Below are 24309 nucleotides of genomic sequence, written 5' to 3'. Positions count from 1 at the left end.
GAATCAGTTCAAAGGCACTGTGGAATCACTAGAATAAAAGTAAGCTCCGAGCTGCGAGTTGTCTTCAGGGATAAGATTTAGACTGCAGACTATTCTTACAAAGATGGCAGGACCTATACACTGTCTGCAGTGGGACTTGTAACACTTATCTGCTCATTTGAATGAATCCTAGACAGTGTTTAAAGACTACAGCTGTGAGCTGGAGGCCCAGCTGCCTATCCCAGAAGTGGGTGAACAGCACAAGAAAGAACCAAGTGGCTTGAGGTGCCACTGTATGGCTGAGGGCTTGGCTCCCCTCAAAACCCTCTGTCAGGGACATAATGGATGATTTGCCATGACATTTGCTTTGATTTCTGGTAATCTTTGCCCTGTTGGTTTTGTTTGTGTGTTTGTTTGTGTGGTTTGTTTTTTTCTTTTTTTTGGGGGGGGGGGCATGTTGAGATTTCAGAAACAGGGAAAATTATTTCTTCTTTCTTCACCTGCCCTTTCCTGAACTTCTCTCTGGCCTGATCATTGAAGGCTGCTAAAGCTTTGTCCCTTTGCCTTCTAACAATCCTGCAAAGTAACTCTGAACCTTCAGTGAGGGAGAAGCAGGCATCCATGGAAGCTATGACGAGAAATATGGAAATCAGTTAAGTGTATTGCTTTCACAATCACATTCTCTCCTTTACCTTGCCTGGGAGGTTCCTTGTTTGTCACTTACTTTGCAGTTTCTACAGCAAGCAAATTATGGGAAGTTTGCTAGAATTAAGTGGGCACTGAGGAATGAAGGCATTATACTTCATATTCTTATTGGTATTCACATTGATTTGGCATATAAGGGTCTTAGAAATAGGCTGAGGTTTCATTATGCTAAGTATTATGCAACCAGATAGACAGCTTGGCCTCACAGGGCTTAAAATCCATATATAGGACAAGTGACAGCAACTGGATACAAAGATGCAAACGAGGAAACAATAAAGCAGTATCAGCCACAATATGGAAATTGGGAGGTAGAAATGAGATGTGCATAGTGTTAAGTTTTTTGAGGAAGAAATCCAGTAACATCAGATTAACTTCCAGGAGGGAAGAAAATTCCTGGCACTTCTTGTTTTGTTCACCCCAGTTATCTTGGCCTAATATAGACACACACAGGGAATCAGGTTTCTTTTACATAGAAGCCTGAGCCTGCTCTCATTTGTATCACTATAAATAAAGATTAACTTCTGTGAAATTACTGAATTTATCCTGGTGTATAAACAGTCCAAAAGAAGGCAGAGTCAGGTCCTATATTACATTTTATTGCCAGAATGCCTCATTCTCCCAGTGCTATAAATCTACTTTATTGTCTTGTGTTGTCCATGGCATTTATCCATTGACTATAAAGCAAACAGTGAGATCTATACAAGTAGGCAAATTACAAATTACTTAGGAACTGCATTTCATCTCACAAATGAAAGGATTTTTCTGACAATTTCTCAGGTATTACAAACAAGCCATTAGAACTGTAGCTCTAATACTTCATCACCTCAACTTTCTTGATAAGATGAAAATCAATTTTCTTAACATATGAAATACTGATTTTAAACACAGCAATATGACTATTGCTGTGATTCTTTGCTCAGGTGACTTTCTTGTAGAATGAGCCACTCCCACAAGCCTGGGTTACAGAAAATGGAGACTATAGCAATAAGCACCTGATTCTTAAGCTTGTGATTGTCAGCAAAAATAGATTTTTAAATCAGGTAAGCACATCTCATTCTCAGATTTTTTTCTCTGCACACTATGTATTTAGGAACTTCTAGAACGATGTGTTATGAAGTGTTTAATTTTTGTATTTCTGGAGGCTTTCTCACTTACTATGGTCACAGCTTGTTTAAGGACATTTTACTCTGGTTATAATTGGCAGCTTTTTTGAGAAATCCAGATGTATGTATCCAAAAAAATGTAGGATGCCCAATTTGGGCTGGCAAAATTTCAGAACTGACACAACCCCAAAGCACAAAAAAGCCAGCTAAAATGTCCAGTACAAAATCTGTAACAGCTCTTGCTCATCTGTAGTGCAAAAGCAAACACCAACAAAACCAAAAGCGTATTAGGGTTGCATTGAGCCTGATCATTGTAAAAGTTACTTGGGAATATTTTAGAGTGCCACTATCAATGTGTTGCTAATAAACCAAGTATGGAAGTATAATCATATTATTAAAACTCCTACCCCTCTCCCTCACAATTTTGCTTGGGAAGCCTTTGCTCAGGGATTCTGTAAGCACACTTCCATGTTATAAAGTGGTATCAGCAGACAGCTGACACAGACAGGATAGATGACAGATGGATATTTCCCAGCAGTAGTCCCAGAGAATATTTGCCACTGTTGCTTTCTCTATTCTAGGCAGCTGTTTCAGCTAGCTTTTGCATTGCTAACAAGGACTGAGATTAAAATAGATCTTTAAAATAGCTTTTTGCTAAGGCTTCACAGAAACCTGTTGGCTGGATGCTCTCACAGTGACTCACTTCCACAACTCCTAATTCCCCCAAACATCTGTGAATCATAAAAAGCTTTAATGAATGTGAATAGCTGTGCAAAGAAACTACACATCATCCAGGTATGTATACTTCACTTATTTTAACTCTGTTCTCAGCTGTTCCCTTTTTTTGTGTTTCATTTTGTGCCAGGATTTTATTTTAGATGGTGCAGGTGAGAGGCTGTATTTTTTAAATGTCTCTGCAGACCAAGCCTGGCACAGTTCTGGGGTTGTATAAATAACAAACCTTCCATTTCAAGGAAACCAAAGCCAAGGCCAAATCGCTTCTTCCTATGTCAAAGTATTGAAACTTACCTTGTTTTGTACTCAAAGGGATTTTCATACAATGAATGAAAAACAGATTACTGTAACAGAGGGGAAAAAAGGAGGATAAAATTGAAATGTGAAAAGATGTATTTACCCAATTTCCACACTATAATTAAAGCAACCAGAAGATGCATTCCATTGTTCAGTAATGTTATTTGAGTATGGCAAAAATTTCTTCAATAGATGTTGAAGTTAATTTATCCTACATTTATGCTAAAAATTGAATTTAGATTACACTTCATATAGTCATGATTGAGTCAGCCTGAAGTTCTCTCAAGGTCTAATTTAACTGTTACACAGGAGTTAGAAAGATCAGTCTGGCAGTCTTACCTGTGGATTAAAGAATCCTGTCATCCAGAACTGATTTGGTCGGCCATCCTGCAGCCAGCTGCTGAACTGCTGGTTTCTTTCAAGAAGCTCAGTAAACCAAAATCCTAAAGTAGCTGACTCCCAGGAAATCCTAAACCATAGTTTTGGAATTCTAGCATCATACATATTATCTAAAGCATCTTGCAATTCTTCTGACATAATTATGGTTCCTGGAAGATAAGTAAAACATTGAGAATGAACTTTCCCCTAGCTTGCAAAGGCAATTAAAACTTCCAAATGACATTCTGAGTCTAATAAACCCTCTTTTGTTGCGCCTTAATTGCACACCTGTTGCACTAAAGTCTTATCAATTTGCAGTTAATTTGCTCAAACTTATGAGACTTGATTCACTGTTAAGGGTGACAAGATAAATGATATTTCTTCTGCTATTTTGATCAGAAATAAAGATTTTTTTTTTAAACAAGTCTTCCCTCACACATAATATTTATATTCATTATATTCACACTGTGTTTGGAATGTGATTAATCATTTAAAATTTTTTTATATATTTTAATGGTTCCCACATACATGATCAATGATAGAGATATACTGTGTAACTAACTCATCTATATCCTAAGCATGTACTGACAGTGATTATATTCATGAAATTCACTGTTATTAATGATAACTTTGTACATTTCCATTATCAACATTCCCAGCGGGAAAGCAGTACGTAGAATAAACCTAGAGGCAAGATTTTTTATATATTTTTTTGGCAGTAGCAGTGTATACTCACATATTCCATACACAGTACTGTTGCCTCCATTAAAATATTGACATTTACTAACACAATGATTTTTCAGTGGCACTCACCATTCCATGTGCCAGAAGTTCCTACATCTTATCAGTTTGTACTCTCAATAGTATTGAGAGCTGGCACATGGCCTCAGGTTGTCTTGTTTATTACAGCTAAAATATTTTAAATTGTAGAAACTGGACTGGTAGCCCCTGTTCCAATTAAATGTTCATGTAATACCAATGTTCAATGCATCATCATACAAACAAGTGCTGTAATTGCCACAAGGGTTACATGAGATACCAAACAGAATTAGGTGGCTTCTACCACAGACTATGTAAAGGAAAGAGAGGTGCTCTGGGTGACTGCAAACAAGAGTTGTGGCCCATCCAAACATATCTGTATGGAAATGTGGCCTGTAATAAGTAAGTATTTCATATCCCTTCCTTCCATTGAGGTTGGCAGGTCCCTAGTTCAGGGGATGGAGAAGAACATCCAGAAACCAACCATCCATTTAGAAGAATGCAGTGGCTACCCTAAACACTTGTATAACAGTGTGTGCAAATCTGGTACTTTCTACTATACCTCAATGGCAAATAGGCTTCATTTTCTTCTAGCAGGTAAATGACCTGCTCTCATTTATACACACCTCTTTTTGTGCAACAAATGCAACAACTTTTACAAAACTGCAAATATTAAAAAATACTGCCTATCCCGCAGTGGTGGGTTGGCCATGGCTGGACGCCAGGTACCCACCAAAGCTGCTCTATCAATCCCCTTCTCAGCTGGACAGAAGAGAGAAAACATAACGGAAGGCTTGTGAGTCGAAATAAGGACAGGGAGATCATTCACCAATTACCGTCATGGGCAAAAAAGACTCAACTTGCGGAAAATTAATTTAATTTATTACCAATTAAATCAGAGTAGGATAATGAGAAATAAAACCAAATCTTAAAAACACTTTCCCCTCCACCCCTCCCTTGTTCCTGGGCTTAACTTTACTCCCAATTTCTCTACCTCCTCCCCTCCAGTGGCGCAAAGGGACAGAGAATGTGGGTCGTGGTCAGTTTATCACACATTTTTTCTGCCACTCCTTCCTCCTCAGGGCAGGACTCCTCACACTCTTCCCCTGTTCCAGCGTGGAGTCCCTCCCACAGGAGATAGTCCTGCACAAACTTCTCCAACATGAGTCCTTCCCATGGGCTGCAGTTCTTCATGAATTGCTCCAACGTGGGTCCCTTCCATGGGGTGCAGTCCTTCAGGAACAGACTGCTCCAGCGTGGGTCACCCATGGGGTCACAAGTCCTGACAGCAAAACTGCTCCAGCGTGGGCTCCTCTCTCCACGGGTCCACAGGTCCTGCCAGGAGCCTGCTCCAGAGCATGCTTCCCATGGGGTCACAACCTCCTTCAGGCATCCATCTGCTCCTGCATGGGGTCCTCCACGTGCTGCAGGTGGATTCTGCTCCACCGTTAACCTCCATGGGCTGCAGGGGCACAGCCTGCCTCACCATGGTAGGGGAATCTCTGCTCTGGCACCTGGAGCACCTCCTCCCCCTCCTTCTTCACTGACCTTGGTGTCTGCAGAGTTGTTTCTCTCACATATTCTCACTCCTGTCTCTGGCTGCTGTTGCTGTTGCTGTTCCCCCTTCTTGAATACATTATCCCAGAGGTGCTACCACCGTCGCTGATAGGCTCACCCTTGGCCAGCAATGGGTCTGTCTTGGAGCTGGCTGGCACTGGGTCTATCAGACATAGGGGAAGCTTCTGGCAGCTTCTCACAGAAGCCATCCCTGTAGCCCCCCCCACTATTAAAACCTTGGCACACAAACCCAATACACCTGCATTCTCTATAATGGCTTGTAGTCAGGTTCAGAATCATGTTTGGGGATAGCTAAGTCTTTTAAAACACAAGTAATAAACCTTGGGGTAAAAATCTTCTCCAACGTATAACCAAGAGCACCAACATTTAAGAGTGAAGCCACTTTGTGTCATCTCCCTTCTGCCTAGAAAAATGTAATATTAGACCAGTCTATTCACCCTCTGGAGGTTGAAAAAGTGGAAAAAAATCATGCAACACATGTTGGTTTCAACTTTGGAGTAACCATAGTGAAGGCAGAAAACAAGTGAAGAGCATCCCATTTGGGGATCCCCCTGGGGATCATTATGATCCAAACGAAGAAAGAACTATTTCATCTCTGGTTCTTTCTTGTTTCCAGGTTGATGCAGCCAACTTTTTCGGGCTGATGCAGCCAACTTTCTCCTGCAACAAGGGTTGCGAGAGAGCCACATTTTCTTCCTTATTCTTGTGGCCAGGATGGAGTTTTTCAAGTAGGGAGATACAACCAGTCTCTGTCTCAAAGCATGGTGAAATCTCTTAGGATGTCTTCCCGTTATGACTTAGAGCAGCTGCTGGGAACGCTAAGCCAGAGTGTTCTTGAGGATGAGGTATGTTCACAGTTCTGGCCTTGCCCATATAGCTGCATAAATATTCCTAGTGAGTGGGTGTCATTTCTGGCAGTAGGCATACAGTGCTTGAATTTCAGCACTAAATGGCATCTGTGGGTGCTGGGATGCATTCCTGCAGCTAAAATACTCCAATAAAAATATTAAAAAATAAAATAATTGTCAGAAATAAAATTAGTAACACATGAGAAAAATAATGGCATCTTTCTGGAGAAAGGTGATACAGGTATTTGAAAAAATATCTTTGATAAATTGATGGAGCAGCACAACACCATAGGCTTCTTATATTTAACTTCTGAGAGGCTCAGAGCATTGGTTACCATATGAAGAGACTGAATGTCCTATGAACTTAACATGACAGGCTTGAATGTTCTATGAATGAAACAAGTCAGCTGTTTATAACTTGGTTATTTTGGGCTTTACTTCAGATATTCCCTTTCTTGAATGGAATAAAGCCCATCTGAAAATGACTGATGAAAGGTCAGGTCAGTTAAAGACATTAGGGTATTTCCATGCTTCAAAAATAATATGTACTGTAACCATACTGTTTGCACAGTATACACAGTTTGGAAATCAGGATTCTCCTTTTCCAATGTCCTAAATTTATACCACATCACTTCTAAACCACATCTAAATCTATCCAATTGCTGTGTAGTGAATAAGCCAAATAAACCTACTCAGTTCTGAGAATAACTAGTTTTTATTGCTAATTAAAGTAAATAGTCTGTTCTTTTAAATTTATCTGGTTTTAGGGTGATTCATTCAATAGGTATAATGCTTTGAATGGACATCAGGACCTTGTATTATTTTATGGAGTTGCCCCTTTTCACTACCATAACTACCACAAGATGAATCTGAAAACTGTGCAATTTGTAAAATTTGGATCTACATTTTGAATTTCACATTTAGGAAAGCCTGTATCTGGACTAGAAAATGTGCATATCTCATTTAAACGAGTGGATAAATTTAGGAACAAAGGAAGGATCTTAAACTCCAACATGAACCAAAAAAAGCCTCAATCCACTGACTGATTCTCTTCCCACAGGCACAGATGTGAATCAAGAATAACCAGAATAATTATGTAGGATATAAATGAGATGAGAAGAAGCTAGTTTATCCATCAAGTACAGTTTGCCAATAGCTGACATCATTCTAATAGGATTGGAGACTATCCCTTGAGGACTAAGCTTGCTAGACAATGAGTCTGTTAAGCTAGCCTTAACAGTACACAGCAGAAAAAGCTCAGTGAAAGCATCAATCCATTCTTGACTCACAGTTTCAACTATAGAAGTTGATATTTTCAGCCTTTAATCCCCACTCAAGCTTACCTCCCAAGTAACCAGGTTATTGGACTAGTCACTCTTTGCCTCCACCACCAAGCTGCAACTCCCTCTTCTTTGTTGAACATGTTGAAGAGAAAATCCTAACTTGCTTGTAACTTCATAAACTTTCCTCCTTTCTGCCTTATGGCAACAGCTAACTTGTTTGTGCTTTCCCAAAGAAAGCATTATTTATTACTCCACCCAAAGGTACAAGGTATACAGAATACTAGATAAACACAATAAAAGCTAATGTATGTTTCCCCATACCTCAAATTTAATCTTTTTTTTTTTTTTTTTTGCAAGCTTTAGTATGTTACTGCCAGCTCAGTGACCACCATTGCTGTGCTGAAATAAGTCAATTTCTTTGCTTCAGGCAGTTCTTTGGGTAGTTCCCTCTTTCTTCACTTGCAGCACTTGGGCACTTCAGCATTTTGAGATGATTCCCAGGAAGCTCTCAGAAGTTCATTTAAGTCCACCATGCTGTTTTAATGCCAAGGCCCTCCACAGTTTATCACCTCCTTTTGCTCCTGATCTCCAGAGCAGGAAGAGTAAATCAGGCAGCTGAGTCCTGCAAACACTCCCTCCGTTTTTTACTTGCAGACCGTAGTATTCTCTCCAGCTGGAACTACCCTTTGTCCCTGTTCTGTTTTCTGTTTGTTTCCCACCTTCCTTTTCTGTTGTAGAATCTTCTGATTTAATTCTTTAAGTCAGGAGTGAAGAAAGGAACTGAGAAACTTGAGTAGCATGCGATTTTTCAGCTCACAAATCCTAGATTGTCTGCAATAGCTAATTCCTTCAGTCAGTAAGGAGGCAATTTGAAAGTAACCTTGCAAATTGTTCTGAAAACTTACCAGCTCCAGTACTAAATGCACTTGGCTGCACCCACCAAAGTACTGAAAATAAAAATTTTAAAGCAATAATTTGAAGATGAAAATCCATGCACACCTCCCAAAAAGTTATACAAATCACTACCCTGAGCTAGGATAATAGAACAGGCAGATAAACTGTTTTCTGTAGTTTGTCCTAAATGTGCAATGTGTGTTTCTAAATAGTTGTCCTGGCTAGCATCATGGCAGGCATACACAGCACTTATTAAGAAGTCCAGAAACCACATGCCACACCTTGTAAAAGACAACAGAAGGCATTCTGGCATTCTTATCAGGATAAGAAGTAAATAATGGATGAGAGCTGCTGAGCCAAGAGTAACTACACCACAAGACATACTAGACTCATCCCCTCCATTCCTCAAATGAATTCCCCATTGTTACATTCCATTAATGTCCTCACTGAGTGCTCTTAATCATCTTCAAATAAAATCCTCATCCAAAAGTGGCATACACAGATGATCCCTACAAGCCTTACACACACACACTGTAAGAATTAGTAAGATAAGACCCCAAGATCTTTCAGTCCATAAGTCTGTTACCATTGTCAGCAGGCCAAACTAAAATTGTGTTGGCGTTAGCAGTCTTAAAGCACCATGAGTCAAAACAGAACTTAGCCAGCCAGTGAGACTGAGTGGGCTCCTTCCTTTCATGCGAAATTACCTTTCCTGTGCACTCTGGCAAGACTAGTTTCCTGAGCTTCAGTTTTTCAGCAGACAGATTAGAATAAATTCTCAGCCACCTCTTTTGGCTCTTTTGGAGTTCATTTATATCCCTCTTGTAAGGTGCTACACACAATGAGCAGAAATTCCTTGCAGCAATGTGATGCAAACCCTACTGTCAAGATCATGGTATTCCTGAGTTGGAAAAAAATAGTGAATCTTTATCTTATTCTTTCAGGGGTTTAACACATGAGTTAGTGTAGATGATGTAGGAATTCCAAGTGATTCCTATTATATACGTAGAACTATATGCTACCTCATGTCTACATGAAGTTCTGAGTGTTTCAACATATTCTTATATGAATGACAACAAGGAAACACCTAAGGCCAACACGCTGGTTAGCAATGTCGTATAAGGATGGTGAGGAGCTAAAAGCAGGTAATGAAATAGTTTTTAATAAGGTAGCAAATAGATGACTGAGATGTACAGAAACTAGTGAAATACACCAGTATTCCTCAAGGCCTTGTCATTAACAGTTATTATTCAGCTTTGTCTGAATTATAAACTTCCAAAAATATTAGAAACACATACAAAAATGCCTAATTTTTTACTCTCCAATACCTTCTGTCTCAATGATCTCACCTGTATTTTCTCACACTTCTCAATCTGGCATAAACATATACCTGAAACATGCTAGTGTATTAATTTTAATGAGTTTTCATGTATATAACCTATGCGTCATTTAAAGAACATGCACATGGTATACATCTGTGTGGGTAAAAAGAGGGCAAATAGCAACATCCCATCTCCCCTTAGAAATATCCTTGTTCCTGATACTATTATTCCAAAAGCTCTGATTGCCCTCTCTTTCAGTGTAGGATAAGACCAATCTGTGGGGTTTTTTTCCGAGCTCTAGCATGTAAGTTATGTATGGTGTGCATTACATGTATAGAAATACGCTAGCTTTGTAACATGAGGGGTGCCTTATTGTAGTTGCAGTGGAAAATTTGCTTAAACCTGGTAGAGCTTCTCCATGACAAATGCCATGATGACTTCTGAAGTAGGTAGGTGTATTGATTCCACTTCTTTTGCCTTCTATGCTGGGTTTATGGCTCCCATAGGTAATTGTCTTGCAAGTACTAAGAAAAATGTAAGGAACAAAAACTCTGGGCCTGTGGAAACAAATCTTTACACATTACAAGTCATGTAAAAGCTTTTAGAGGGATTGCTGTATTCTCAGGAAATATGTTAACAGGAAAAGGACTTCTCTCTCTTAACTGCAAGTACTGCACAAGTAGCAGCAGGAGTTCTGTGATCATGTGGCACATATATGACATGAAAGGATAACAAATCCTTCACTTATTCATGAAGTAGGCAGTTCCAAAGGATTAATTTGAAAATACAAAGCTATAAGGTACCCGAAACAAATGCCAAGTGGATGCAGTTTTATGACCAAATTAGAATCTAGATATGCTCATAAATAAATTAAGCATTTGTTTCTTTCATGACAAGCCCTTAAACAGCATGATAAGTAGGTTAAAAAAAATCAGGAAATAAAACAAAATTAAAAGCTGTGCCTATTTCCATTGCCAAGGATTCAATATCCACTTCCAGTTCTACTATAAGCATGCTCCACTGCTGAGATTCATTAAAGCCACTCCCATGGGACTAGGGATATCTCCCTCAGAATCTCTCTTCTCACATTTTTCACCAACAGAAGACACATCAAAACGCTTACCACTCCTACCTCAGTGCATGGACAAATAAAGAGAACCACCCCCAATCCCACAGACAGGCCACATTCAGTTCCCTTCTACTCAAACAAACTCTATGAGACTAGGAATAACTGAATGGGTCATTAGATTTTACTGCATTTAAAGACACTATCTCCATTAGTGTGAGAGGGGGTTTGAAGTGCACACTCTCCAACAAACAGCTAGGGCTTTAGTATTCTGTGCCAGAAGCCTCTATGCTTCCACAGGAGGAAAATAAGGCACATACCCAGGAACTCTATAGCTCGTATACTGTCCTACAAAGAATATGGTCACCTTCTCCCAGGGACTCAAGATCTGATGTTCATAACCCATTAGGATCTGGAGTTTCAGTTCAAGCCCTATGTCTTACTGCTCCTTGTCTCTAAAAATATTTCTCTATTTGGAACATAGCCTCTATTTAGGTCACTTGAGAGGACAATCATCATTGCTGTTTTCTGATTTATGTGAAGCTCTGTATTATACCAACTGTGAAATAAATTCTGTGCAATCAATAAGTAATTAAAACAGAACTAATGGTTGGGACATAACTGAGAGTACAAAGTCCAGCTACAATCTAATTATTACAATTTGATCCAAAAAAAGTAGCCCTCTGGGCAGCAAAGTTTATTGGTGGAGATGAAGGCTTGCGGGGCATGGATGCCAACAAACGTGTTGTACACATGCTGAGCATCCTCACCCCTCCCAAAAGCTGAACACTGCTTAATCTGCCCTCTGGACAGAGGGACAAAACTGTCTCTGCTAATTCCCTCAACATCCCTCATGTTCAGCTGCACATGGAGTCTCACTGAGGAGGGCTTTATATTACCTCAAATGTAACTCAGTGAGCAACAGCAAAATTACAAGGTCCATCTATTCACATCCAACCTGCAGAATCAAATATTTGGACCTCCTTTCACAAAGCTACATGACACAACATGAAGATGCACTATATTCTTAATCACAAAATCTGTTTGAAAATTTAGATCTGCTATAAGCAGGTGCTCAGGCTTTAGTAGGTTCATGAAGCCAGAGCCAGATGTATGACCAGGGCAGATGTCAAAATTCACATGTCCTGTTTGAGCAGGCAGATCAGTTTACCTCATCATAAAGAAAAAGTTGGACCTCAGATGATCTGAGACTGGAGTTGACTAGTTTTGGGGGAGAATCAAGTAGGAGAGAGTTTGGGGTTTTCCCCTTTACTGGCGCAAGAGAGAGTGCCTAAATATTCTTCCCATACCCTAATTAACAGTCTACCACATGCATTTGATGTATCATGAATCTGCGAGAAGCCATTAATAGTTATTGTTAACTATACATCCAATTTTGTTTTCAGAGCAATTTTTCACGATATTTAACTTGCCTGTCCCTAAGAAAATTGTAATGTTTTAGAGGACTGAACAAAAGTTACAGCATTAACTTGATTAAACACCTGGTAGAGGACTGTGCCCACTGTGGAACTGAATACTAAGTGCAAATAAATTATGTTACTTATCCACCCCTCTATCACAATCAAGGAAAGATTAATACTTTCTTGGATGGAAAACATTATTTTAATTTACTTGAAAAGCAACTCTATGCACATATAAAAGGGAACTTTTCACTCAGTATTGAAACAGAGGACAATTGTTTCTTCCAGCTTGATCTTAGCATAGGTTGTTACAGGATATGGAAGCTAATTAGCCTTGGGTACATTTACGAACCTCTTTCTTATATTCAGATTATAGGCATGATATTTCTGAAGCATGCATTTTTGCCTCGGTGTATCATACAAATGATAAGAAAAAAATCCCTCTTGATTCTTATGTAACAAAAAGAGAAATTAAAAAAATCTCCCTTCATAAAGACTTATTGTCAAACTGGAAAACACCAGTAAGCCAGATCACAGTACTGCCATCACCTATATCAGAAGGGGCTGGCTTTGAGGTACTCTGACCTTCTCCCTGCGGAGACAGTTGTCTCAGATATTTTCTGCCTCTCTGCTGAAGAGCAGCAGACTTGAGTGAGACCTTAACTAGTGGAAATGAACTGTTCCTGCTTCATTTATTGTTAATTCGAGAAGTTTGGCTGAGCAACAGTATACTTTCCTTCCTAGATATTTCAACTCTTGCAGATGAGCAAAATGGGAAGTGAAAACAAAAAGGAGACATCATCATCCCCTCTTTTTTCTCACTCCTTTTCTTATCAAATTTTCCATCTGCTTCTAGTCGCCCATACTCTTGTTTTATTTTAACTACATTCACCATTGCTCGCTTTCAGCCAAATACTCCTGTCTTTGAGAGATACAGAGTGCTGTTGCCTACCTCCTGTGATGGCTAAAAGAAGAATCCTATCACTCTCTTTTGACTGGCACTCCCACTCACTTCAGCTTCCATTTAGAGACATTCTATTTGGTGTAACCAGCTTCACGAACATTGCAAATCTCACCTTAAATTAGAGTTTTTACCACCTGGCCTCCTGTGTGCCCTGTCTCTCAATTACTTAGTAGCAACACTTCTACCTTGTTCTATATCATTACGTCTCAGCTTAATTTCATAAATTACTGTGGCACATGACCTGTGGACCTAATCATGCAATTCAGCTCCTCTGAGCTCTGTAGAGATCCTAGAGAGTATCACAGAAGTGTAGTAGTGCTGTGGGACATGAACTGCAATACTGGAGCACATGCATACAGAATAAATTAAGGTGGAGTGTCCTTAGAGAAGCAGTCAGGAGGCTTTAAGGGCTAGAATTAGTCATATGATAAAGAGAGAGAAAAAGAGAAAAAATGGGGGAGAGAGAGAACAAAAGAGACAGAGGTAGAAAGGGAGGAAAGGAGGGGAAATATTTATTTAGTTATATAGTATGAGCAACCATTAGTAATAAATATTGAATCTTAATTAGTACGATTTTTAATACTGTAACTTACCATCGATAGCCAATTTGAGATCAGTCAGTGTAGTTCGAACTCTTGCTATAACATGTTGCATGCGGTCAATTTCTTGACAGAGAAATATGTTTAGGGGTTGAATAGATCCCATCTTTTGAAGCTGGGCTTTCACCTAAACAAGAATAGTGCAACGATTATAGAAGTTAAACTCCTGTTTCTCATGCAATCATTTTTGAAAGCAAAGGATGCTTTTTCAATTGTATCGCATAATTCCTGAGAAAAGAAACTTTTATGTAACAGATGGCCATTCAACTTCTGTGCCAACTGTAAGATTTAGCACACTGTGACTCATTAGCTTACCAAAAGGAGCTCCTCCATCATTCTAAGGAGGGAAGGTTCCCTCTTTTTGAAGGGACACAGCACTTCCTTCTGTCCTTGTTAGGCTGCAGGGTCTTAGATCTTAAAAAAAAAAACCCCACATGCTATACAAAAGCATGTTTGATGGTAACTTCTTCATATTTCCAAATTGTGCTAGGTGAACTTTCTCACCTCTTCTTGCTCTGCTGATTTGAAATAATGCTACATATGGGGTTCAACTTAACAAGCCCAATGATATATAAAAGCTGTTACTTCCAATAGCACATGACTTGCTCATAAGACAAGGTGCTTATGGATGCACTACTAGAGAGGCAAGATTTCCCGGAATAATACAGATGCCACAGAACTCTGTTGCACCATTATGTGCACCATTTTGTAGGTAGAAGCATTTGGCCTCCTTAATTTTTAAGAATAACAGTTTCACTCATATTCAACAGAGAACATTTTCAAAACAGAATTGTCTATGTTACTTAAGGACGTGTCACAGCAACAGTAGCAAAAGCATTCCCTGTCTCACTTTAGCATATGATGTGTATACAGTATGCTTCAGACATACACTGTGTGTTTCATTATATCAAAGATCACTGTCTACAACAGTGTATGAGAGGATTTAGTGGTACCTCCAGAAATCATGGTGCCTAGACCTCACATAGTACCAGAATTCCTAATTTTTAAGACTTTCAAGTGTTTTTCCCAACTATGACTTGGCTTTCAGAAAGCCAATGGCCTTCTCTCTGTACGCTCCACCACTCAGCCACATGTATCATCTTCCACATTGAAACAGCCCGAACCCTGATCTTTGCTATAGTCACTCCTTCCCTCTGAAGGTAAAATTCTGCAAGGGGACTCTGGAACCAAAAAGAGATCTCAAACAGTAAAACAAGATCCTAAATCCAGATACCTATATGGCCATTAATCTACCATAAAAGAGCTGACCCATTGGATCAGTTTGCTAAAATAATTTAAGAGCCTGTTTTGAGTTTACTAACAAAAGATGAAGAAAGAGTTAGAAAGTTTATTTTTTCAAAGAGCAGAATATCATCGGAATTCTACTTCAGTCAGGTAGAAGCCACAAGATTTGGTATAATGCGTGCTTTTTCATCAAGGCCAGAAGTCCACTGGATTTTGCTTTGTGTTTTTCCAGATACACTCATATATCTCACTGTATACATTATTATGCATACTATACATTATATACATGTAGTAAACAGTACTAAAGATCTTATTATTGCACTGAATAACAAGTTTCTGCAATATGAATATAATATAGCAGTTGAGTGTTTATAAGTGCTAGTATAAATCAGTAAATGCTTCGACAATTTCCAATTCTCAAGTTTCAACTCCAAGCCCAATAAAGTACTCTTTTTCAACTTTATATGCTATTCTCATTGGGAGACAGCTATCAGCAAGGTTATTCATCATATTTTAATCACAAGGACCCACGAGTTTGTCAGACAGAATGTCCAAGAAATAGGTGCCAGCCAATTATGATAATGCTTTGCAGTGTGACAGTTCATTTTACAGGCTGAGTTAATGTGTTTCTTCCTGTAAAAGAGAATAAAATGACTAAAGTCAGCTATCACAAGACTAGAGCTGAGACAATAAACTCTTTTTGGATAATTTACACAATGAAGTATTCTCATTATTTTTCATACAAAATCCAGGAAAAGCTTCTGCTTTCTGAAAATTTCACAGGAATTGATAATCCTCCCTCTTGCCAAAAAAGAAAAAAAATAGTTTGATTTTTTTTTTCCCAGAATACTTAGAAGTCTAGTGCATGCCACTAATAAGAAAGGAATTATATAGAATATAGTCCATGCATTTTATCCTTTAAATAAGAAATACAATTTTCTAGTCTGTGATCCCTTTGGGGGATCATTTAGAGGAAGAATTTCTCCCATTTAAGGAAAAATTGTATGGAAGATTGTTAAAAGGGTTATTGTCCAAAATACTGATATTCATGAATCTGCAAAGAGAAGATTAAATAAATATTCTAAAACATTACTGTACTGATAATCATGCAATTTATTTAACTAGTGAATTCTCAGAATTTAAACATTCTTCTGATTTGTTTTCATGCATCTACAAAAATACCTGTAATGTTCTGAATAATGGAGCGAACCAATAATGCAGAAATTTATTAATCCATCCTATGTACGTTCACAGCACTCAACCTGAAGCACCAAGAATAACTTGATATGAAAAATGAAAAAAATTACATGCTTCCTACCTTATTGTATACAAATCAATCCTGATGTGCAGTGAGATTTACTAGGTGTAACACAGTGACTTTCTTGGAAATCTTGCTGTTAAGATTAGTTTTAAATACCAGCTCTGAGGTATGATTGACTGTTTTTGTATTAGAATTCTTATCAAGCAATCAGATGACTTACTTTCAGTGCTGTATTTATTATGACATAAAGAGATGGATACTGACTGACAGAAAAAAACTCAGAAGACAGAACTCCCTAGCCAATATAGCCTTTCTGAAATTAATATACTAATTCCATAAAGCCCACTTACAATATCTCCTTTTCATTATTCAAACAGCTGTCATCTAACATAAAACAAGGTGATTTAAGAATGAAGCAATGGATTTTGTAATGCATATCTCTACTGTGTCAGATTCCTCTATGCACATTTCTTAGCTGTCCTCAGGTCACCAACTTCTTTGTCACCACATACTTTATACAACATTCAGCAGAAAAGCAGTTGCTGAATTCATGCCATTTAATGATCAGTGATCGAGTTACTGTAGTAGTAACTGCTTATCATTTTCAGTAAATGCTATTATTTTCAATTAGACTTGGTTACTCGCTACACTCTTTATCAGCAGAAAAAATGGAAGTCCATCATTCTGTGAGATGGTCTAAATAAGAGGCCTGCATAAGAAAGACAAGCTCAAGGTGTGTCCAAGCCACAGCTCTTTTCAGGTGATGTCAAGGACTACTTCCCTTTTGTATACAAGGAAGTGGGCAGTGAAATATGTAGAAAAGCTGAAGTTCTAGAGCTGGTTGACCACCATATCTGATAGGGTTGGTAAATAAACCAGAGACACCCTACAAAAACATCTACATTAGTGTTTCAGTTCAGACCACAGATTTTTTTTTTTGTAGCAAAAAACCTGCACTGGAAAGTAGAGTTCAGGCACATAAACTGGCTTAGCTTCAAATTAAACTATCCCAAAAGGTATGCTTCAGGGAGTCTAACATACTCCAACCACTAATGGGTGTTCAGCCTACAGTCCCAGACTAGAGTTAGACCAAAGTAATTTCCCCAATAAAACATCTAATGCGGGGCTGGGGTCCTCAGATGAACTACTATTCCCATGCAATTCTCGCTAATGTAGTCATCGCCTTAGTGGAGGATAAGGTGAAATCAATACTACCAAAAAATAATTAAGGAAAATACCATTGCTACTTGGGTTAAAAGCCAACCTCCAGCAAAGTGCAGTATCTTTGGAATGTCTCCATGTCTATTCCCTAGCAAGCTGTTTTTCAAGCTGCAAGGATCATTTTCATTATAAACCTCTGTGTGTGACAGACTGACATTTATTCTTGCATTTATCTTCACTCACATGGACTGACTGGACCTAATCATTTTACCACTAATCTCTCTGCTACCTGTGAGGCAAGACCCAAAAGCAAAAGGGGTCATGAAAGCAAAATTCTTACTCTGCCTCTGCCTTTAGAGTGAGAAAAATGAAGACAGTTTTAGGTCAAGAGGAAGCTTTATTTTGCTTTTCCATCACCTATGTCAAAATGCAGTCTGATAAAGCATGCAGAATTGACTTGTTTTGTTTATAGTCTTTTGGGTGGACATTGCATCTGTTATTTGACTGGTGAGAGGAAGTGTTACAAGAACACAACAACAAAAGAAGCAGCATATATCATGGGGTAAAATGGTTGCCCTGTTTTGAAAGTTGGTTCCAAAGTCATTGCCAAAGGCTAGTAATTGAGAAATGAAGGCCGCTGTGCGACAGCCTGAATTTTCTCTGGATTCACAATGTATCAAGAGAAAGTACAATCCAGAGCTCTGAATGTCAGCAAAAGGTTTCAGTACCATCTGTCCCTAATCTATTCTGTTGGGGTTTTAACTCTGAGGAAACCACTCCACACTTTCTAAAGGGAGCCACAAGAACTGATCAAAGCTAGCAAAGGCACCTGCTACTTTCCCTGAAGAGTATTTGCTTTTAATTACCTTAATTTGTTTCCTCAATTTTTTGTTCCTTTCCCCCACAGATAGTATCTCTATAACTGGATTTCCAAAGACTACCACATCATGGCCTTAGTGGAGCACCATATTCTTCTAAAAGGAAACCCAAGCTGCACTGCTAAGACTAATGAATATTTTTCTTTTTATTGCTCTTATCCAATGACACATGCACAGGAACTCTTTTTGACACATTCCCTCAGTCTCTTAGAATTTAGCATATTAGTTTTATTTGTTTCAGGATTGTTAAACTAATAATGTCCTGAATATAGGTAATAATGTCCTGAACTACCAAATGTTGACTTAAATTGACAAACAACAGAACTCATCTCACTCTCTTTTTTTCAGACATCACAGGAAATAATTACATTATCTATTTCTCTCTGTATACTTGCAAGCTTAATTTTATTTGCTTATTATATTGTAGCTTATGCTAAATTCTGTTGCTTCTTTCCTCAGAGAACATCTAAACTCTCCCTTCTTTTCTGTTCTAATGAAACTCTTAGTTATATGTTAGTTGACATAATTTTTTTTTTCTTTTGGTATCTTAGACTTTTTTTGGTCAGTTTATGCAAACTTTCATTTTAAAATGTGGCCTTCTTTAGAGCTTACTCCTGCCATCTCCACCCTTTCTAAGAGGTTCCAGAATAACAGAGTTTCAGTTCAATGAGAAACATATTTGATACAGATTTTTTGCTTATTTTGTAGAGGTGACCACACTCCTGACACATAAACAACTGTAGCAAAGAGGTGGAACTGGGCACTAACGGCAGAAAAGGGAAATTCCCCTCCAACAAAGAAAGCATTGGTGAAGACCCAAATGAGTTCTAAAATCTAGAGAATAAGAGAAAGGGCAAATACACTAGGCAAAATTAAGAAGGAAATATTGAAGAATCAGGAACTGCAAGAAATCATGTCAAATCTTGTAACACTGCAGAAGTAAAATCTGAAGTTGTAGTGCAGCTGACACAGCCAAACAGATGTACAGAGGAACACATTATTACCAATAATAAACTCTGGGAAAATGACCAGATGATGTTCTGTAGATACTCAGAGCAAAGGAATGCCTACCATGATACAGAAACAAAGTGCAATTTTTGGATGGTTCTGTGGAAAAGTACAATGTCATCCATCAGTAACAAGGACTGAAGAAACAGTGTGTAAATAGAATGATGCGATTAATCAAAGAGAAGTGCAGTTCACAGAGCAAGATGTACAGAGCCTGAGAAAACTAAAAATCACCAGGAGGAGGTGTTATCTACACTAATTGATGAAAGAATGAAACAAACTTACATCCTGAGCTCAGAATACATTTACAAGAAATACAGAGGGAAAAAGTAGAACCAACAGAACATCCTCTGACTGTGCCTGTAAGAATGAAGCAGGGGGTGAAGCTGATGCTAGAGTATTAATACCTAATGCTGTTTTGTCCTGTATAAACATGAATCTCCTTATTTGAATCATAAGAGAACAGCTGTCAAGCAAATTAAAGCAAAAGAGGTTTCCCTGAAGTTCAGAGAAAATGTCAGAGAAGTGTGCAGAAGTAAAGAACTATCTAATTGTGAGCATCATTATAAAGATTATTGCTTATAAGAGAATAAAAACCTGCATGTGTAATTGGCAGATCATGAGAAAATATAATAGCTTGTCATATACTATTGGATGATGAGAGTGAAACAGTAATGAAAACAATTGGTGGTGATTTTTTAATACAGTCAAATGGAAAAGTATGTATCGTATCCAAATGCAGTAGTAAAATAGAGACAAGTTAAGAGTGCAAGGTGGAACTTCCAAAATAAACCCTCCAGACTCTTTGTCCTTTACTACAGCTCCTGGCTGCATAACTGGTTGTCTCCAAAGCTAAGACACTCAAGGAAGTGACTGAAAAGGGGAGGCCTATTCTATGTGTGTTTTGTCTGGATAACCTGAGTGAATAAACCAAGAATGAATGAGAGTGAATGAGACCAAGATTAAACAGAAGAAATGCCAGAGAAAAATAGTATTTGTCCAAACCATTTAGAAGTGAAATATGGATTAAACAAGTATGTGTGCATTTTACAAGACTAAAAGGCACTGCATAAATTTCCCAGGGGTAAAATCTGAGGGCAAGAATACCCTCTGGTTACAATATAAAATCCAGTACTATTGATGGCTTCTAGGTATTACAAATTCTTCAGGAGGAAAAAAGTTGGCAGTTTAACAAGGAAATGAAGAAATACTCCTTTGGAGGATTTAGCAAGTATATTGGAAAAAATTAGCTCAATACATATATTACAAATATGGCAAAGCCATATATGCTACCCAGGCATTCGGTATTCTATTGTTTTTGCAGAATGAAAAATAAATATTTCTAAGGACCTAAATAAAACTAGAAGAAACTAGTTCTATGAAAAAGCTTTACTCTGATAGGAAGGATAAGGGAGAAGGACTGAGAACAATCCAAGGTATAGATTATAGTTGTAGATCCAAGGTGTAAATTATTAAATTACCAATTAAATGTTATTAATTATTATACTTGCAACATTTCCTTTTATTTGCTATTTTTAATATTTAGTTGTTATTAAATAATAATGTAAAACTAGAAAACTGACTCCATTCCAAATCAAATTCTACAAGTAAATTATTTATATACCATTGCTGGGAATCACTCAATAAGCAGGTGACAAAAAAAGAGAGACACAAGCAAGGATGGATGGAAAAATAACTATATGGAAAAAACTGTTAGGAAACCTCACAAAAAAAGTTGCAGATTGTAAGTAGCTTGCCAAGAGGGGAATGAAAAGAGAACCTCTGAGTTGAATTACGACAGTACAAAAGAGGCTATTTATACAAGACATACTGAATCTGAGATGAATAAGAGAACAGAAGACAGGAAACTTGCCACGGCCTCAAGACTATTGGTTGTAACATAAGTGGACATTCTAAGTTGGCCAGAGAAGAAAATAAAGTATATAGCAAGTTGCAATATGGCACACTGGGCATTCTACAAGCTTGGACTGCAACCAGGGAAAAAAAGTACTATCAGTGCAAAACTGAATTGTAAATAATAAAATCATGGAAATTAGGGTGTTTCAACAGTTATGTTCATGAAACACATGGCAAGACATGAGATCCTACTTACAAACTGATGCAAGAATGCTTTATGCCGGATTTTTCCATTTAATGAGACTGTTAATCAAAAATGCAAGAAAAGATTGACAAATATATCTGTTAAGGCTCAAACTCCAAAAAATCTGGGCCATGAAAAGGTCAGTGATAAAATTAATTATTCATAATGGTGGTATCATAATCAGAGTAGGTAAATAGAAAGCTGTAACCATTATAAGATCACTGACCCTTCAGAAAGAGACACCGGCGTCCTTCTTTAAGATACTAAGGAGGTCAAGAACTTTCTGAAGTCTTTAATAGCTCTTCTGAGTTAAGGTGACCAATTAAGTGGACTATGGCATTTGAAATATGTTTCTGATGTAGGAATATTTTAGATAATAAACCAAAGCAGACTTATAAAACACTATGCATAATTTTAAGAGCTTTTTAAAACATGAGCCTGTTAAATTTAAGCAGCACAATAAAACTCATAAAACATGTACATACATACATACATAAAACATCTGTATCTATAAAGCAGCATATACCTCATGAGGGTTATAATCTGGAGGTAACTTCTCTAGCATCTCATCAGCAAGACGCTGCACCACTGCTTCTCGGGTTTCCCCTCCTCCAGTGCTGCTGTCTTTGGGCTGGATGCTCACTATTGTACTTAATGTCTCATTAGCCAGGTTAGTCTGGTAAGTTATATCTGCATTAGGGTGAAGTCCAAATACCTTAAAGCAAAAGGGAAAAAAATAGGAAAAAATTTTGCAATTGTCCTTCTAAAATTATATCAATACAAGAATGCATGAAAATGGATAAACAAGGAAGAAAATCCTCAGCTCTATAAAACAACAGATAAGAATAGGTCAGTGGAAGTACACCCATTTAACTGGCCAAGGATGAAGCCCAGATTACACAAAAACATTAACACAGGCTGCATATACAATAATGTTTTCATTCATATGAGTGGGGTTTTTTTAAACCGATCTGATTATCTTCACATAACAGGCTCTGGATCATGCTGTGGAGTGCTATCGGGGGGTACAAACTAATTCCTTTCTACTGGTTCAGACTAGAGCTTTTTGGAAACATGATGTGGACACTGACCCCTCACCAATATCTCTGTCTCTACAGATCTATTGCTGTTCTACCAGCTCAAATAAATGCCCCTAGTAATCAGACCAGCTACCATTTCTAACACATTTTGTTTTACTCAGTCTCTTAGGCTTATAAGGCATGCAGCACAGTGAATAAAACACTGCCCATATTCGAAGTACCTAAAGATTTTATGACTGGTGATATATTTAGGATATTTCATGGTTTAGCTATTTTTGGTTTAAGTTTCCCACTCCTTACATTCGCTTCTTCCAAAATTGAATTATTTCATTTAAGATACAGCTAGCACAGAATTACTGCAAAGCTGCCCTTTGTGTGAATGACAATAGCTTTCTCAGAAACTTCCACTGAAATATCAGTAAGTCTATAATTGTCAGGTTGACAATTGCAACTCTTCTCCAGGAGGAATTGTACTGTGGCTTATTTCACAAGCCCTCATTTAGTTGTATCTATTAACTATCTCTTACAAATTTTGAACCACTGATCCAACAATGAGGAAGGTTTGCCCTCAAACTGGGCATCAAAGCAAAGCAATCTCCTTTTTCTCATTTTTCATGTTTTCATATTTTACATTAGAATTGGCATATTACAAGAAGAGACTTCTAGTAACCAATATTTACATAGTCTGAGGACAGAATTAAAAGGGCCATATGTAATATTGTTATGCTTGCAAATCTAGAAACTCAGAGACAAGGGATATAAGTGGCTGCATCTGTGTCAAAGACAGCAAAGCTACACTGATTTACACCAGCTGTGAATCTGATCCATACAACAGAACAAAGAACACACTACAGACCTAATACTGCGTGTGAGAGAATTGTGACTGTAACTATCATGGAATTAGATTCCAAGTAAGATTTAACATGTTTTACACATAATGGTTTACTCAACCTGAATATTTAGAGCTGTAAAAAGTGCAAATGTCAATGCCTTTTATTACAGTCATATTCTATATGGAATGAAATACACATTTGGACATACCTCTTTTCTGCTTTTTGCACAATAAGGATTTGTTTCTTTTTGTTCTACCGGATTTTATGGCAATGCCTAAGTTAGAAACACGAAAAAATCTGCTATTGTGAATGTAAATTGTAGTGCTCGTCCAAGGGCTAACTTCAAAATTGGTGTGATATTACCAAGGACAGGGATGATACGTGGGAGACAACTCTGATCCTATGTTTTTATGCAAGTGATGTATGAAGGAATAAGAACAAAGAAACCTGAGTAGTAAAGTAGTGGCTGGACCAGTATCCTGGATGTCCTGTATATTAATCAAGGAGTCCAATCTCTCATTCTTTTTTATTCAAAATCTGTGGGAATTTTGATTAGAAAGAGGATGTTTGATTCTGTCTTTCAGGGTTTTTTTTAGCCTGATAAATCCTCAAAACCAATTGCTAAAGCTCTATACCCCTCTGAAATCAAAGTAATTTTCAAAGGGATTGCTGAGTTCAATAGCCCTCTTCAGAAGTCAGTGTTTATTCTGATCAGAGGTTGAAATTTCATCAAAAGAGAAAGGATACAGCAATCAGACTTATTCAGTCTTTCTTTCTTAACCAAAAATGGAAAGGGGAGGAAACAAAGATACAGTGTTTTGACTAGCATAATATCCTTTGTGGAACAGAGA

General features: G+C 37.9%; 1 protein-coding gene across 1 annotated transcript in view; it reads right to left on the bottom strand.

The window, feature by feature from the left end:
- Positions 1-24309, bottom strand: part of LOC141933334 (dynein axonemal heavy chain 5-like) — a 166853-nt gene that overhangs the window by 3458 nt on the left and 139086 nt on the right. The window contains exons 72-74 of the mRNA XM_074847902.1: positions 22112-22300; positions 13926-14058; positions 3159-3367 (exon numbers count right to left, since the gene is read on the bottom strand). Coding sequence (XP_074704003.1) covers positions 3159-3367; positions 13926-14058; positions 22112-22300 — 531 coding nt within the window. The remainder of the gene's footprint in view (positions 1-3158; positions 3368-13925; positions 14059-22111; positions 22301-24309) is intronic.

The sequence above is a fragment of the Strix aluco genome, chromosome 1 (assembly GCF_031877795.1).
Source record: "Strix aluco isolate bStrAlu1 chromosome 1, bStrAlu1.hap1, whole genome shotgun sequence".
NCBI classification, from domain to species: domain Eukaryota; kingdom Metazoa; phylum Chordata; class Aves; order Strigiformes; family Strigidae; genus Strix; species Strix aluco.
This window is presented reverse-complemented; position numbering and strand designations above follow the sequence as displayed.